General features: G+C 45.5%; 1 protein-coding gene across 1 annotated transcript in view; it reads right to left on the bottom strand.

The window, feature by feature from the left end:
- Window positions 1-1852: 1852 nt before the first annotated feature.
- Window positions 1853-17512, bottom strand: part of RAB28 (RAB28, member RAS oncogene family) — a 402891-nt gene continuing 387231 nt past the window's right edge. The window contains exon 8 of the mRNA XM_087875223.1: window positions 1853-2455. Coding sequence (XP_087731349.1) covers window positions 2179-2455 — 277 coding nt within the window. The 3' untranslated portion in view covers window positions 1853-2178. The remainder of the gene's footprint in view (window positions 2456-17512) is intronic.

The following is a 17512-nucleotide window of genomic DNA, read 5'->3' as shown; positions in this document are numbered from 1 at the left end:
TCCAGACCTTTTCTGGATTGGCTCCAATTTTTTATGTCTTTTTTAAAAGGGGTGTGCAGAATTGAATGCAGCTTATTTATTTATTTATTTTATTGGATTTATATACCGCCCTACTCCTGAAGGACTCAGGGCAGTGAACAGCCACAGAATAAAACACATAAATACAAAAATTTAAAATAGAATAACAACGAATTAAATAATTTGGTTGAGACAAATTTAAAATACCCAATAATTTAAAAACAAATTAAAATTTACATTTAAAAGGGGAGAAGATTTAGGCCAGGCCAGCTTGATGAAATAAGAAAGTCTTAAGCACGCGATGGAAGGTGCACAGATCCAGGATCCTCCGTATTTCCGGGGGGAGCTCGTTCCAGATTGTAGGTGCCACCACAGAGAAGGCTCTCCCCCTAGGGGCCACCAGTCAACATTGTTTGGCCGATGGCACCCGGAGGAGCCCCTCTCTATGGGAGCATACTGGCCGGTGGGAGGCTATTGGTGGTCCCATAGATAACCAGGTCCTAAGCCATGGAGCGTTCTAAAGGTGATAACCAAAACCTTGAAGCGCACCCGGAAGACCACTGGGAGCCAGTGCAGCTTGCGCAGGAGAGGTGTTACATGGGAACGCCACGTTGCTCCCATAACCACCCGCGTGGCCGCACTCTGCGCCAGTTGGAGCCTCCGAGTGCACCTCAAGGGGAGCCCCATGTACAATACAATAAGACACTGCCAATTCTATTCATCTGCAATTATAATTTCTTCTGTGAATTACAAACAATTAAAACTACACTATTTTTAAAGGAAAGAACCCCCTCAGTATTATTGCAAATTACTATTTTTCTATAATCTTTTACACTTACAAGCTATATAATTGTTTTACTCTCAGCTGAGATACTATTCTTTTCAGCTGAAATTTTCTTTTTCTTTTAAGCTTTTATTCATTTGTCATTTTTAAATACATCTGTGGATTACAAATTATATCTAGAGGGCAACCTCACTTGCATTTAAGTCCTACTTGAACATTAGCCACAGGAGGGATCAAAAGGGAACTAAGAACTCCTAAAACTGACAGTGAGAACAATTAACCAGTGGAACTGCTTGCCTTCAAAAGTTATGGGTGCTCCATCACTGGAGGTTTCTAAGAAGAGATTGGACAGCCTGTCAGATGCCACCTCAATACTCCACTATTATGCTTCAAGAATTTCTTTTTGTGCCAGTCGGCCATGAATTCTGGGGCCAGATGGGAGGGAAGTATGCTTCAAGGGAATGAAAGTTCACTGTTGCTTTCCAAGCAATGTTGAACTCAACTGTTTGGAAATGGAGCGCAGCTGCATTCCTCGAGAGACTGTTCTAAAAACATCTTTTAAAATGTTATAAGTAACATGATGTTGGAAGTATTCAATGACCTGCTGATAGAGGTGATAATACCGACTTTGTGGATGGAGGCGTATATTACTCTTATACCAAAATAAGATGCAGACTTGCAACAGATAAAAAAAATACAGGCCGATCTCTCTGTTGAATGCAGATTATAAAATATTTTCTTCAATCATAGCAGAAAGACTAAAGAGATTCTTAAATGAGTTTATACATACAGATCAAAATGGATTCTTACCTAAGAGACATATTAAAGACAATATAAGAATAATCTTGAACACACTGGAATATTATGAAGCACATCCAGGGAAACAAATGGCCTTGATGTTCCTAGATGCCCAGAAGGCCTTTGACATGGATTGGCAATTTATGTTGATGCAACTAAAAATTATGGATTTTGGAGAAAAATTTATTAATATCATTAAGACATTATACCTGTCAGGTTCCGATGTACAAAGAAAATCACACACACAAATGATTATTTGAATCCTTTTTACTGGCACAAACTGACATCCATAAACTACTACAGGAAGATATTGTGGGAGCTAATGCTCCGTGTTCCCCACCACCTTATAAAGCCTTACCACCCAGGTGACCCTTAACCCTTAATGAGTGGGGCCCCACCCCACTCATTAATCATCTTGCAATTAGGCACTGCAATTATGCATTTCCCCCGTACGCTCCCAGCCAGCTGGCCACACCCCAGGCATAGCAAGCCTTACAGCCATTTCCACAACTCTGTGTGGAATGGCAGGTCTCTCAGCCAGCAATAGCTGCCCAGTTAGCAACTCCCAGTTGCAACCTCTACCTAGGCCATCCAGAAACGTCCACTGCCAGTCCAGTGTACCCAGGGCACCACAAACGTCTGAAGGAGGCCACCGTGGCCATGATCACATCATCAGGTGGCGGCTGCAGTCTCTGAAGTATGCCGCTGATGCCAATCCGGTCTCCCACAATCGGCATGCCTCTCAGCTGATGAGCGGTGAGGATGCAAGCCAGGAGACGAAGAGGCAGGTTGGAGAGGCTCCCCAGATTGGCTGGTAGCCAGGAGGTAGTATAGTTTATTGAATAGCCTGAAGGCCTTTTCAAACAAAACAGAAAAGAAAAAGGGAAAAAGATAAAACAGTTACAAAAATAGCAATCTAAAAATATATGATAGATGACATTAAAATTTTACAATATCAAATTTCAATAGCTAAGTTGCCAAGACTAGATAACCCAAATAGGATAGCTCCTCTCTAACTGAGCTCATCTTCCTTACAATCGATAAATTTTTTTTTGATATAACTGGCTCGTATTGCCGTCATTTTTTTAAGGTATTGAGTGATCGCTCTTACCAGGGGAGGAGAGTCAGCCCTCAACAGAAATGCTAATTTTTGGCTTATATTCCAGTGGGGAAATTTATTTATAATTGGGGACAGATATTGTTTTCTTACTTCTTGATAGAGACTACATTCGAATATTATATGCGCCGTGTCCTCCACGACGTTTACCCCACATATGCATATTCTTTTGTCATACGGGATTTTCCGATACCGGCCGAATCTAATGTTGGTATCTAGAAGTTCGAATCTAAACTTAACAAATAACTGTCTCTCCACTGATGGCATTTCTAAATGTAAATACTTTTCCAGAGTGAAAGTTGTTTTAACTGCTGTCAGCAGTTTAAGGGAATGATTAGTTGAAAGGGTTGCCATGTCCATTTGCCCATGTATATCTTTAATCCGTTGTTTAACTTGGTTCAGTGTGTCACACAACGGGAACCCTACGCCATATCGGTTCAATATTTCTGACAGCCGGGTTAGCCAGGAATACCTTTGAGGATTTGAAATCTGCTGTTCCTCTAGACATATTTTAGGGAGTCTGCTGGCATCCATCTGAGTCATTTTTAGCCAGTAGGCTACCGCCCTAGTGATTGAGAAATGTCCCAATTCAGCTCTGACGGCTGCAGCTGAAGTGGAATTGTTTATCCCAAGCATCCTCCTTAACAAATTATTTTGAGTTCTCTCTAATATGGGGGCCTCTGTAAGACCCCAAATTTCAGCACCATAGAGCATGATCGGAACAAGTTTAGCCTGAAAGACTTTACGAAGAGGTGAAATGGAGGTTGGTTGGATTTGTTTACTTAATTTGGATACAAGGCTTGCTCCTGCTCTGACCTTTTGAGAAAGGTATTGATGGTGTGGAGTCCAACCTCCTGCACTGGAAAAAACAATTCCAAGATAAGTATATTGGGTAACTTGCTCAATTTTTGTGTCATTAATCTGCCAATTGTGCTTTTTATTCTTATTGCCAAAGACTAAAACTTTTGATTTAGCTACATTTATAGTCAAGTGGTTTGCAGTACAGTAACGTGTGAGCTTGTCAAGAAGTCTCCTCATTCCTATTTGGGTTCTAGAAAACAACACTAAGTCATCGGCATACATTAATACGTTAATAAATCTAGACCCTATTTGGGGGCTATGCATCAGAAGATCATCCAGCTGCGCTGGGATATCATTTATATAAAGGTTAAAAAGAGTAGGGCCCAGCAGGCAGCCCTGCCTCACTCCTCTAGTTGTTGGTATGCTGTTTGTTGAGGCCCCATTTGCTGCATATCTGACTCTAATTGCCGTATTAGTATAGAGAATCCTGATCAACAAAATAAATCTGGGGTCCATCCCCATAACTTGTAGTTTCCTCCACAAGTGGTTCCTATCTATAGAATCAAAAGCAGCAGTAAGGTCAATAAAGGCGGTATACAGCTTTTTCCCCTGGGTCTTGTATTTATTAATTAAGTGGGAAAGGACAAAACAATTATCTATGGTAGACCTACCTGATCTAAAACCTGCCTGCTCATTTGCCAGAATTTCCTTATCCAAGCACCAGTCCTCTATTTTATTTAGGAGATGTTTCGTATACATTTTTGAAATTATATTAAGAAGACTGATGGGTCGGTAGTTGGATGGGGCAGCTCTGTCACCTTTCTTAAAAATTGGAAAAACTATAGCTAACCTCCACCCTTCAGGGATTATCCCTACTTTATCGATATAAGTAAACAGTGCTACCAGCACCAGTACCCAAAAGTCAATGTTGGACCTAAAGAGTTCAGGAGGCAACAAGTCCTCTCCAGGGGCCTTCCCGGCCTTTAAGGATTGAATTATATGCTTAACTTTGGTAGGGGTAACTGGTGTCCATTCCGGACATTTCCTTAATTCTTGCTGGAGGATATCCAATTGCAAGACATTTGTTGTATTGTTACCATCAAATAAAGCAAGATAGTGCTTCTCCCATTTTACTGCTGATATATCAGTGTCCATAAATGGGGAACGTTGTTTTAATATACCGGCTATCTTATGCCAAAAGATCGTAGGGAATTGGGATTTCGCTGCCATTTCTACCTCTTTCCACATCCTGGTGTTATAGCTACTTTTCTTGTTTTTCAGTAGGGATTTGTATGCTCTCCTGAGTTGAACCATATTTGAATAATCACCATCCTGTCTGGATCGGTTAACTTTCTTAACTGCAGCTCTTAGATTTGACCTCAAGTTATGGCAATCATCATCAAACCACTTTCTAGAGATCCCATCTACTTTTCTATCATTCTGGGTCATTAAATTCCTAAGAGTAGAAGTTAGCTCTGTATAAGCTGGCATTGGGGTGTTGTCTCCGGGCTTAGATTGGGAGATTTCCCTTGCTAGGTGTCTGGCTTCATCTGAGCCCAAATAAGTGGTGACAGATTTGACATCAAGTCTGTGCCAATATAACCTTTTATAGTTATAAACCCGGGCGTTTGCTAAGGTGTCAATTTCCTCTCTTGAATGAGGCCTAACTTCTGAAGAGAGTGAAACCAGAGCCGTGATGGGAAAGTGGTCACTTTCCTCTCTAAATTCTAAAATAAAGAAAAGTTCCTTCTGCGCATGCTCCAAGATGGCGGCGACCAAATAAGCTCCGTTTCGGAGATGGGAGAGTTGCCGGTTGTTGGGGTCTTCAGAAGCCCTCTTGTCCATCTTCGGCTCCAGTCCCAGTGAGGGGAGCGTCCGCCCTGCCTGTTGAGGGCTTTTTCGCCCTCCGGAGCATCAGGGCAGGGCTGGACGGCTCCGCGGGAGATGGGGCGATGGGCCTGGCTGCAACGGCTGTTTCCGATGTCGGGGGAAATGGAGGCCAAGGCATCCGGCGGCGGGCGGCGTTTATTCGGCGGCGGCTTGAGGTGGCCCCCCCACTCCCTATGGCCCTCTAGATCCCTGGGGCGCTCTTTTCCGGCGTTTTCGGGGCTCCGGTATGCCTTGGAAGCTTGGGGTGCCTGATTGCGGGCTGACGACTGCGGCGGTGGCGGCGGTGGCAATGGCTGACATGGACCGGCCGGCCAGAGGAACAACCAGGCAGCAGGTTGATGGGGGAGAAGCTGACAGCCTCACCCCTAGAATTACCATCTGGCTCACAGTTGATTTTTACTGTGATGGGGTGTTTTAGAACAAAGCTGTGTCTGGGGGTTATGGAGATTGGGGCTGGAGAGGCAGGAGGCTGACCATGGTTTGGTTGGTTGGTCGCCTCGGGTGGCCTCTCCTCCCCCCCCCTTTTCCCCCAGGTATGGGTGGGTGTTGGCCTCTATGGCCAACCACCCCTGGATTGGACTTTCCTGTCTTGCTACTCCTACTCTCACCTCAAAGAAGATCTTATGCCCATGGGTCTATTATCATCTTTATTAACATCTTTATTATTACCATCGTTATTAACATCTACACTTTGGACACTCTGGACCCCTTATTATGCTCCACTCACGCCCTCACTGCTAGGAGAGACTGTGCACCATTTGAGAGAGCTGAGGGATTTTCCACATCCCAACGGAGAAGATAGAACTTTGCTCCCATTAACTTTCTAACGGGACCGGCCATCGTGAGAGGATGGTTGGCCATTAGCCTCTGTTGGAGAAAAAGAACTTTGGACCTTCTCCCTGTCATGAGAGGACAGTGGAGTCCAGCCCTATAAATGGATATTTTATGACCTTTATGCTCAGTTATCCCTTGGACTATGACAGATTCCTGAACTGGCTTTTCTTTTCCCATCTTTGGTTCGGTTGATGCTCCAAAAAACCGACCTTCTTGCGCTGCGAGACTCCCCCCTCTCGCAGGCCTGGCCCTCCACGTTATCGAGGGCCTATCTTGATGACGGGCTTTGGGACCCCGAGAGATGGCATGCAGCAAAGAGGGGGCTGAGGGGTTTTTTAGCTAAATTTTTAAGGAAAATTTTAAGGGGACCCGGGAGGGAGGGAGGGGGTTGTAAAAGTGGACCTGGGGGGGTCCAGATAGCGACTGCACAGGATGATGGGTTAATTAGCTGCAGCAGAGGGGTCGCGAAAGGAAATTTAACCGGGGGGCAGGGGGACGATAGAAAGGGCTGTGTAATTGAAATCATGAGTGGGAGGGGCAGGTATGACAGGCGCAGGGGGTCATATCAAGTGTCGGGGGTGCGCACACGCTGTCTCCGAGCAATTGCGCACTCCGGCCCCCAATGCGTGACTCGTGTCCTGGGTTGTATAGAGCCTCATGCCCAGGGTCTGCGGCTGATGTTATGTAATGCCAGGTCAATGGTTAATAAGGCCTCCCTCATCTGTGATCTTATTTCGGAGGGGGGTGCAGACCTGGCAGGTATTACGGAGACCTGGTTGGGCCAAGAGGGGGGGGGTCCCCCTCGTAGAGATGTGCCCGCCAGGTTTCCATGCATTTCATCAGCCAAGGGCCCAGGGGAGGGGTGGGGGAGTGGCGGTGATCATTAGGGAGAGTCTTTATCCGAGGGAGACCACTGTTCCTCAGATAGCCGGATGTGAGTCCCTTTGTGTGAAGTGGGGCCGTGGGGTGCAGATGGGTCTGCTGACTACGTACCTGGCTCCCTGCCATGTGGCAGCAACCCTGCCCGAGCTACTCGACATCATTGCCGGTTTGGCGGTCGATACCCCCAGACTTATTGTCATGGGGGATTTCAACCTCCCATCCACAGGTGGGGCGTCAGAGGTGGCTCGGGAGTTCATGGCTTCCATGACGGCCTTGGACCTGACCCAGTTAGTTCAAGGCCCCACTCACATAGGGGGACACACTCTAGACCTGATTTTTATCTCTGGTCAGTGGTTGAATGATCTTGGTAGAGGGGACCTAGACATCAAACCCTTGTCATGGACAGATCATTCGCTCCTTCACTTAGACTTTCCTACCGCTTTCCCCCGCCGCAGGGAGACGGAACCAACCAGATGGTTCCGTCCCAGGCGCCTGATGGATCCCGAAAGGTTCCTGACGGAGCTTGGGCCGTTTCCTGAGACTCTAACACACGACTCGACTGAAGAACTGGTGGCCGCCTGGGAAAGGGCGGCCGCTGGAGCTTTGGACCGCGTCGTGCCTTTGCGGCCTCTGACCCGATGCCGATCTCAATTAGCTCCTTGGTTCTCTGAGGAGCTGAGAGAGATGAAGCGTCGGAAAAGACGCCTAGAGAGCATTTGGAGGACTAGTCAATCCGATTCTGACCGGACACAGGTGAGGTCTTATATCAAGACCTACCTAGTGGCGATAAAAGAGGCAAAATCTAACCATTTTTCCGCTCTTATCGCATCTGCAGAGAACCGCCCAGCTGCCCTGTTTAGGGTGACCCACTCCCTTCTTCGGGGGGGAGTACGGGAAGATCCCTTGCAGGGTCGTGCTGAGGATTTTGTGCAATTCCTGCATGATAAAGTCGCTCGGATTCGGGATGGCTTGAACTCCGATTGGATGAGTCCACGGGAGGAGACCGGGGCAGGTCTTGAGAATGTTATCTGGGAGGAGTTTGATCCTGTGACTCCCGAGGATGTGGACAGAGTTCTGGGTAAGATTAGTGCCGCCACGTGTTTATTGGACCCGTGCCCCTCCTGGTTGGTACTGGCCTCCCGGGAGGTTACACGAGGCTGGCTCCAGGGGATTATAGGTGCTTCTCTGAGTGAGGGTGCCTTTCCTGCCACCTTGAAAGAGGCGGTGGTGAGGCCCCTCCTCAAGAAGCCTTCCCTGGACCCGGCTGAATTAGCTAACTATCGTCCAGTCTCCAACCTTCGTTTTGTGGCGAAGGTTGTTGAGAGCGTGGTGGCACGACAACTTTCCCGACACCTGGATGAAGCTATCTATCTAGACCCGTACCAGTCGGGCTTCAGGCGGGGGTACAGCACAGAAACGGCATTGGTCGCGTTGGTGGATGATCTCTGGAGGGCTCGGGACAGGGGTTGCTCCTCTGTCCTAGTCCTATTAGATCTCTCAGCGGCTTTTGATACCATCGACCATGGTATCATGCTGCAGCGGTTGAGGGGGTTAGGAATAGGAGGCACCGTTTTGCGGTGGTTCTCCTCCTTCCTCTCCGACCGCTCGCAGTTTGTGTTGGCAGGGGGACAGAGGTCGACCTCGAGGCGTCTCACATGGGGGGTGCCGCAAGGGTCAGTCCTCTCGCCCCTCCTGTTCAATATTTATGTGAAGCCGCTGGGTGAGATCATCCGTGGTTTTGGGGTGAAGTGCCATCTGTACGCTGATGATACTCAGCTGTACATCTCCACCCCAGACCACCCCAACGATGCCCTTGATGTGTTGTCTCGCTGCCTGGAGGCCGTGCGGATCTGGATGGGGAAGAACTTGCTCAGACTCAACCCCTCCAAGACCGAGTGGCTATGGCTTCCGGCGCCCCGATATAGTCAGCAGGTGCCATCGCTAACTATTGGGGTTGAATCTCTGCCCCCCACAGAGAGGGCTCGCAATCTGGGTGTCCTTCTGGATGCACGGCTGTCTTTAGAAGAGCATATGATGGCCGTGGCCAGGGGGGCCTTTTATCAGGTTCGCCTGATTCACCAGTTGCAGCCCTTTCTGGATCGGGACGCCCTACGCACGGTCACTCATGCCCTTGTTACTTCCCGGTTGGACTATTGTAATGCTCTCTACATGGGGCTCCCCTTGAAGAGCACTCGGAGGCTCCAACTGGTCCAGAATGCGGCCGCGCGGATGGTTATGGGCGCAACTCGTTGTGCCCATGTGACACCCCTCCTGCGCGAGCTGCACTGGCTCCCAGTGGTCTTCCGGGTGCGATTCAAGGTGTTAGTTACCACCTTTAAAGCACTCCATGGCATAGGACCCGGGTACATCCGAGACCGTCTTCTGCCACCAATAGCCTCCCACCGACCAGTCCGTTCCCACAGGGAGGGTCTCCTCAGGGTGCCGTCAACCAAGTTATGTCGACTGGCGGCGCCCAGGGGGAGGGCCTTCTCTGTGGGAGCCCTATCCCTGTGGAACGAACTGCCCCCGGAAATTGGTAAGATCTCCGACCTCCGGGCAATTCGCTGTGCACTGAAGACCCTATTATTCCGCCAGGCCGGACTAACAACACAATAGTTTTTAAATTGGGATATTTAAATTTATTGGGGTTTTAAATCTGAGCCACTTTATTTAATTATTTTAAATTTTATATTGTTGTTTTGTTTGTGTTTTTAAACAGGCTGTACACCGCCCTGAGTCCTTCGGGAGAAGGGCGGTATAGAAATAAAATTATTATTATTATTATTATTATTATTATTATTATTATTATTATTATTATTATTAAATATAGCTCTTACTTCTGAAAAATGGTGTACTAAACTAGAGGAAGTGCAGATATAATCGATAGAGGTTGAGGTTTTGTTGGATGAGAAAGTATAGGGATATATATACCCATCACTCGAGCCACTAAGTACTTGCATATCATTCATAAACAGCAGGGAAATTAACCTCTGGGCATATTTATTGGTCCTCATGTCAATTGAGGACCAAGTGAACTCATTATAAAAGTAACCAGTTGGTACCAGGCCTCGGTTAGCATAGCTCTTCATTGAGGGACCTAGTCTTGCATTAGTATCTCCAGCTAATATAATTTTTGCTTGGGGAAAGAGTCCCTTTAAGGTAGCTAATACTGAATCTAATTCATCCCACAAATCCCTTCCTAGAAGGTGGAATGAAAATGGAGCGATATATACATTAATTAAGATTAAGTCCATCCCCCTGAATGTACATCTAATAGGCAGAATATATTGGAATTGAGGATCTAAAGAAATTTCTTCACCCTTCCATCCCATATCCCTTTTGACCAACGTGGTTAAGCCCCCAATTACCCTCCCTCTTAAATTGACTTTGCCTGCCAGTTTATGCCATGAGGCAAAACCCGGTAAGCTGATCTGTGGATCATTAGTAGTCAGCCAGGTTTCTTGAAGGAGGATGAGATGATGTGTTGAAATCAATTTTATAAAATCCATCCGGTTTGCAATGCCTTTCCAGCCCGCTATATTCCAGGACAGGAGGGAAAGGCTAGGGATATAAGATACCCTAGTTGTTGGCCATTTGTTGTCTAGTCAGTCACCCCGAGGCACTACTCCTTGTGTCTCTTCCTCCACCCTTCTGGTGGAGGGGTCCAGAATTACTACCACCGCCTTCTCTGGAGTGCCAAAGGAGTCAAAAGTGGCCTCTGTTTGTTGCAGAAGTGCCTCCTCCGTTCTTAAGGAAGATGAGAGAGGTGAGGGCAGTTGCACTGTTGGGGGAGGGTGAACTTCTGCCGCTACATTCATGGTCTTTGTTTCTTTGAAAAGACTTTTGCCTTCCCTTCTATCCCGCTGGATGGACTTAACGACTTTAGGCCTTGTCTGCACATGCTTTCCCTGTTCTTCCAACTTGGATAGCCTTCTCGTTGAACTACAGGCTTCTGCTAGCGAAGATCTTAATAAATCAAATTCAATTAACATCGACCTTTGCTCCTTTGGAGACAAGGAGACAAATTCGCTGATTATAACATCCTCTGGTTTGTCGGTGCTTGCCTTCATATGTGGGACCTCCCTGATCTGGCCTGCCTCCATAGTTTCTCCAGATTCTGGAGGAAAGACCCTGGAGGTAGCAGAGTGGTTCCTAGGTACCATTTTTGATGTTTGGTTAAGTCCTTGTAAAAGCGGTTTAATAGGCCCACTTGAGAAGACTCTTGTAGGAATGACTTCAAATCTGAGCAGGGATCCTTTTCTTTTCATTACAGCGTTTGGTATAGTATTGCTGTCAAAATGCAGTATTAGTCGAACACAATTGCTATGCTGGGGAAGTTTTTCATATCTGAGTAGATCTATTAATAAAGGATCAGATTTCAATAGCTGTGCAAGTGAGAGGGTTATCCTTTCCTTTGAAGTCCATCGTCCTCTATTGCATGGGATTTTCCTTATCCTTAAAGCGATTTGTTTCTTTAACAACCTTCTTCCTTGATGAGGGTTAGCATCAGTACTTGCAATGCTTTGTTGTTTGGGTTGAGGTCTTACACCCTCCCACTCTCTCCGTGCGTCAGGACAGTGTGCAATCTCACCCTCCTTAGCTGCAGAGTGAGGGCCATTTAAGAATTGGAAGATCCTCTCGATGTCTCTTTTGATCGATGTCAGTAAGTCATATATTGAATCTACTGTGTGTGCAGTTAACATACTCTGAGTACAGACCATCTCTCTGAGGTCTGAATATGTCGGAACTTCTTTTAAGCAGCTAGAAGTAGGAGAGGGGATAGAGCTTGAAAAATCACCCATTCTAGCAGGCGAGTTTGAATCTGAAATCCGGGAAGAAAACTCCCCTTCTGTATCTCCCTCTCCCAATGATACAGTCGACAGAGACAAAGTTCGAAGTTCAGATTGGGGTTCTGGATTACACCTCTCCATAAAGTCATCCAATTTAAGCTGTTTAAGAGGCTTGGAATAATTAAGTTCTGTCATAGATTTTGGGGAGAGAGAGCAAGCTTTCTGCCTCTTACTTTTCTTTCCCATTCTGGTAGATAGTTGATCCAGTATCTCCCAGCGAAATTAAATATTGCAATAATTTATCCTCCCTCGGCAATCGTAGTTAAGGTAGGCCTTAATGATGGTCTCAGCCGAGGCACCACAGAGGTAAAAACCAATCTCCTTTCCAAACAACAGCTTGTCTTTTACTCCTACTTCTTTGCTATCATCTATTTTCAGAAATGTTTAAATTGTTTAAATTATTTCACAGGGAAATATGTGGGGGAAGGAGACTAAAAAGCTGATAAGGTTTCATTAAAGGCAGGCCTACCGGGAGCATCTGCAGCCAGTTCCTTACTGTACTCATTCCAAAAACAAACAGCTCAAAATCCCCTCCGAAGTTAGGGGCCTCCACTGAGGTTTGTCAACAAGTCCAGTAATCCGAATTTCAGGCCTTGCAAGGAGGAGTCACAGGAGTAGCCTAGGCCAGGAATGCAGGTTGTAGTGTTATTAAAATATGTCTAAAACAAACAGTAGCCACACTATATGTGCTTTGTAAGAGTCCGGTATAGATTAAAAATAGATTAAAAGTGAGTTAAAAATATAAAAATACTTTAAAACGTTAAAAAGAAAAACCTAATTTGCTTTTGGGAGAGCTCCTTACAGCCGTTCTCGGGTCGATCTGAGGATTCCTTTCCAAGTGCTATGTCGGTAGCCAGGAGGTAAGCCAAGGAGCCAAGGTGCCGTTGGTGCCACCGCACCCCTGGAACTGCCGTGCCCGCTGGAATGGCAGCCCCGACATGCAGCTGCGTGTTGGAGCTGACATGCGGCCCCCCTACCACGAAGTCAGGACCTGGAACACAAACAGCAAAGTGAATGCAATCACGGGCTACTCGCCCCCCTGGTTTCCCCGGATTCTGTCGATGGAATGTTGTGGTGAGGCAAGGAGCATTCACGTCTTCCTGGGATACCCAGGAGGCCTCTGAGAGTGGATACGATCATATATTGGAGCCTTCCCTGGTGCCATCACACATCCAGGATATCTTCCACCTCATATTGCGGTTCCCCCCCTCCCATGGTGGTGGTATAGCAGGTCCCCTTATCGTAGAGAGGTGGACCAGCTTGAGTTGGCTGCTGTGGAACACTGGATGGGTCTTCCCCAGCAGCCAGGGCAGGCGAAGCTGTACGGTCACTGGATTTATCACTCGTACAATAGGAAAGGGCCCTATGTATTTCAGTACGAGTTTTTTACCAGGGAGGTTTAGCTTCAGGTATTTGGTGGACAGGTACACTATTTGACCCATTCTGAACATTGGCTGTGGCCTCTGTTTTTTGTCCACCTGTCATTTGTAGCTTGCTATCGCATGGCTTTTACAACTCGCCACACACCCTTCATTCGATCTGTCCACTCCTTCATGCCCCCCCCCATCCACTGGGGCGGTTTTAGGGTATTCTGGTATTGGGACGAACTCTCGTCCCATTGCAACTTGAAATGGGGTATATCCCATACTGCTATGGATAGCGTTATTGTATGCTACCTCAGCAAATGGAAGTAAATCTGCCCAATCAGTCTGTTGATGTTTGACATAACACCATAGGTACCATGCCACCGTGGCATTGGCTCTTTCTACAGCCCCATTGGTCACAGGGTGAAATGCCGAACTAAGTCCCTGGGATGCCCCGATTCTGGTCAGGAAATCTCGACAGAATCTGGCAGTAAATTGCACCCCCCTATCCGAAATCACCCTCTGGGGAACACCGTGAAGACGATAGATATGGACTATGAATAACTTGGCCAACTTCCTCGCAGAGGGAACTGGGACAGGCTATGAAATGGGCCTCTTTCAAAAATAAATCTATTACGGTCCAGATGACTGTATTCCTGTGACTGGCCGGCAGTTCTACAACAAAGTCCATAGCTATCTGTTCCCACGGTTGTGATGGGCTTGCTACTGTCTGTAACAAGCCTGGTGGCTTGCCTGGTTGGGGTTTTGTGGTAGCACAGACCACACAGCTCTGTACATATTCCTTGATGTCCCTTTTCATTTCATTTCCCCCGTGCACTCCCAGCCAGCTGGCCACACCCCAGGCATAGCAAGCCTTACAGCCATTTCCACATCTCTGTGTGACTCCAGGTCTCTCAGCCAACAATAGCTGCCCAGTTAGCAGCTCCCAGCTGCAACTGCTACTCAGGCCATCCAGAAATGTCCGCTGCCAGTCCAGTGTACCCAGGGTGCCACAAACGTCCAGAGGAGGCGGCCGTGGCCCTGATCACATCATCAGGCGGTGCCTGCAATCTCCAAAGCATGCCGCCAATGCCAACCCGGTCTCCTGCGGTCGGCGTGCCTCTCAGCTGATGAGCAGCGAGGGTGCAAGCCGAGAGATGAAGAGGCAGGTTGGAGAGGCTCCCCAGATTGGCTGGTGGTCAGGAGGTAAGCCGAGAAGCCAGGGTGCCGTTGGTGCTGCCGTGCCACTGGAACTGCCACACCCACCGGAATGGCAGCCCCAACACGCGACAAGGGTGATGGTAAATGGACATATGACTGAAAAGGTTAACATTATGAAGGGTACTAGATAGGGCTGTCCTTTATCCCCATTGTTATTTGTATTGACACTGGAGGTACTAAACAGAAATATAAGACAGGATAAGGAGATAAAGGGTATGGAAATAAAAAAGGAGGAAAATAAGTTGCAGGCATTCACAGATGATTTGATATTTATTTTAGAAGATCCGCAAGAAGATCCGCAAGAAGATCTGCAAAGCTATTAAAAAGAATAAAAGAATATGGTGAGGTGGCAGGACTGAAAATCAATAACGACAAAATGAAAATATTAGTGAAAAATATCACAAAGAAGCAGAAAAGGGACTTGACAGAGAGATTAGATATCCAGATTACAAAGAAAGTAAAATATTTAGGGATACAATTAACAGCAAGATGTGTAATGATTAAGGAAGACAACTTCTACAAGCTAAAAAAGCAAATTGAGGTAGATTTGGATAGATGGAAAAACCTGTAATTATCATTAATAGGAAGAATAGCTACAATTAAAATGAACATATTACTGAGAGTATTGTTTTTATTCCAAACAATTCCAATAAAATTGGAGAAAAATATTTTGAAGAGCTCAATAACATAATAATGAACTAGATATGGCAGGGGGAAAAAGCGAAAATTAATCTAAAAAGGTTACAAGACGTAAGAGCTAGGGGAGGGTTTGGACTACCGAATTGGGAATTATATTACCAGGCAGCAGCGCTAACTTGGATGAAGGAATGGATTGTATTGAGAAATACAAGATTATGGACATTGGAGGGACATGATCTGCAATTAGGTTGGCATGCTTTTGGCAACCTGGCTTTCAACGATGGAAGCACTTATACATCCAAATATTATTAATATGGGAAATATTGTTAGATACAAAGATATTTTGTCAGATAAGGAGGAACTTAAAATGAAATGTGAATTGGAAAAGCAGGGGATTGATATGGATTGGTACACACAGTTGCAAATACAATCTAGATATGAAAAGGATGCCAAACTTTATGGTTTTTATATGGAACTGACAGAATTGGATAAGATATTGACTGGAATAGAAGAGAAAATGATAAAAAAAATTGTACAGTTACTTATTGAGAGTTAAATTAGAAGAAGAGCAAGTCAAAGAAACAATGATAGCATGGGTGAAAAACTTTGGTCACACAATAGAGCTAGATAAATGGCAGCAACTATGGCATAGGAATTACAAATTAACACTGTCAACTGCATACAAAGAAAACTTATATAAGATGTTTTACAGATGGCACTTAGCATCAGAAAGACTGGTCAAAATGTTTAAAGATAAATCAACTAAATGTTTGCAATGCCAACAAACACCGGGGTCGTATTATCCTATGTGATAGACATGTGCGGAAGCAAAAAGATACTGGGCAAAAATTCATATGTGGCTGGAGAAGATGGTGCAACAACATTTTAACAACATTTAAAACTGGAATTGTTCCTGTTGGGGATTTTACTAGGAATTTATAGTAAAGAAACTGTATATTTGATTATTCATGTAATAACCGCAGCTAGAATTGTATTTGCACAAAATTGGAAAGTGAAGAGATCCCTATAGATGAAAAAGTGATTAAGAAAATATTAGAATGTGCAGAAATGAATAGATTAACACTTGCAATTCAAGAAAAAGAAGGATCAGATTATTATAATATATGGGAGTTATTTTACCAATGGTTAGAGAATAAATATGGAAGCAATGTATTGTAAAAATAGATAAGTAAAGAAGAGAAATGTTAAGTTATGTTATTTTATCAGTATTATTATTATTATTTAGTATTAATATAAGAATGAATGTAAGAAATGAATATGAGGATAAGTTTAATTGTTAAGACACAAATAATTTTATACTCAGATAACACACTGTTTAACACAAGTTGGAATGTTTGTATTAAAAGAAAATAAAAATATATATAAAATAAATAAGTAAATAAAAACATCTTTTAAATTTGATTGGATGTGAGGGGGCCAACTATGGGAGGCACCTTGAGGGAAAAGTTACTCTTGGGATTTTGGTGTGCAAATTTTAATTCTACCTTTGCACTAGTATTTCATTTGGCTTCTAGTAAACTATACTTTTCTCAACCCGATGGTGTTAAGGATCATTAAGCCAGAACTGCGTTACCAATCCACCCAGAGAAATAATCTACCATGGGGGTAGTGTATGATTTGTCTCTGATGATGATGGAGAAGGAAAGCATGGGAGGCACTGCAACGAGACCAGAGAGCAGAGGTGGGAGTTCTGGTCCAGAGGAGGAATTTGATCCCTGGTGGACCTAAAAGAGGAACCAGAGAACCTCAGCTGAACCAGATGTATGCCCAAAAACTGCTGTTTGGAAACAATCGCCCCCATCCAGCTCTCCTGAGACACAGAGAGAGACATTGTTAAGCTACAGGAGTGTTCCTCATCCAGGGCTCCAGAGCTAAGTAGTGCCACCAAGTAGCACCACTCAATCCTGAGCGACCCAAGAGGGAGGCCCGAAGTGAGGCAATTGATCAGGCACTCGATCTCTTCAGAGAAAAGGTGAAACAGATTTTGACACCTGAACCCCTGGAACAGCATGATCCTGCTCCTGATAGGAGACTGGTGCCAGCCGCTGTACCACCTGCCCCAGTACCCCCAATGCCTGCGGCTCCTGTGAGGCAAGATGACTGTCATGTGCTGAGGTTAAGAGTGAAGTTTGACAATGAAGCGAAGTAATTGGAGTACTTCCTAACCCAAGTTTGGAATTGCATGGCAGAACATGGCCTGAACTTCCCAAACAATGAGGCTTGAATAAATTGTATCATGATGTCCTTGGAAATGGAGGCCGCTGATTGGGTGGTAGCACTTGATGATGAAGAT

The sequence above is a fragment of the Pantherophis guttatus genome, chromosome 8 (genome assembly GCF_059756535.1).
Source record: "Pantherophis guttatus breed Tessera chromosome 8, ASM5975653v1, whole genome shotgun sequence".
Classification (NCBI taxonomy): Eukaryota; Metazoa; Chordata; class Lepidosauria; order Squamata; family Colubridae; genus Pantherophis; species Pantherophis guttatus.
Note: the sequence above shows the minus strand (reverse complement) of the source record. Positions and strands in the feature narration are given on the sequence as shown.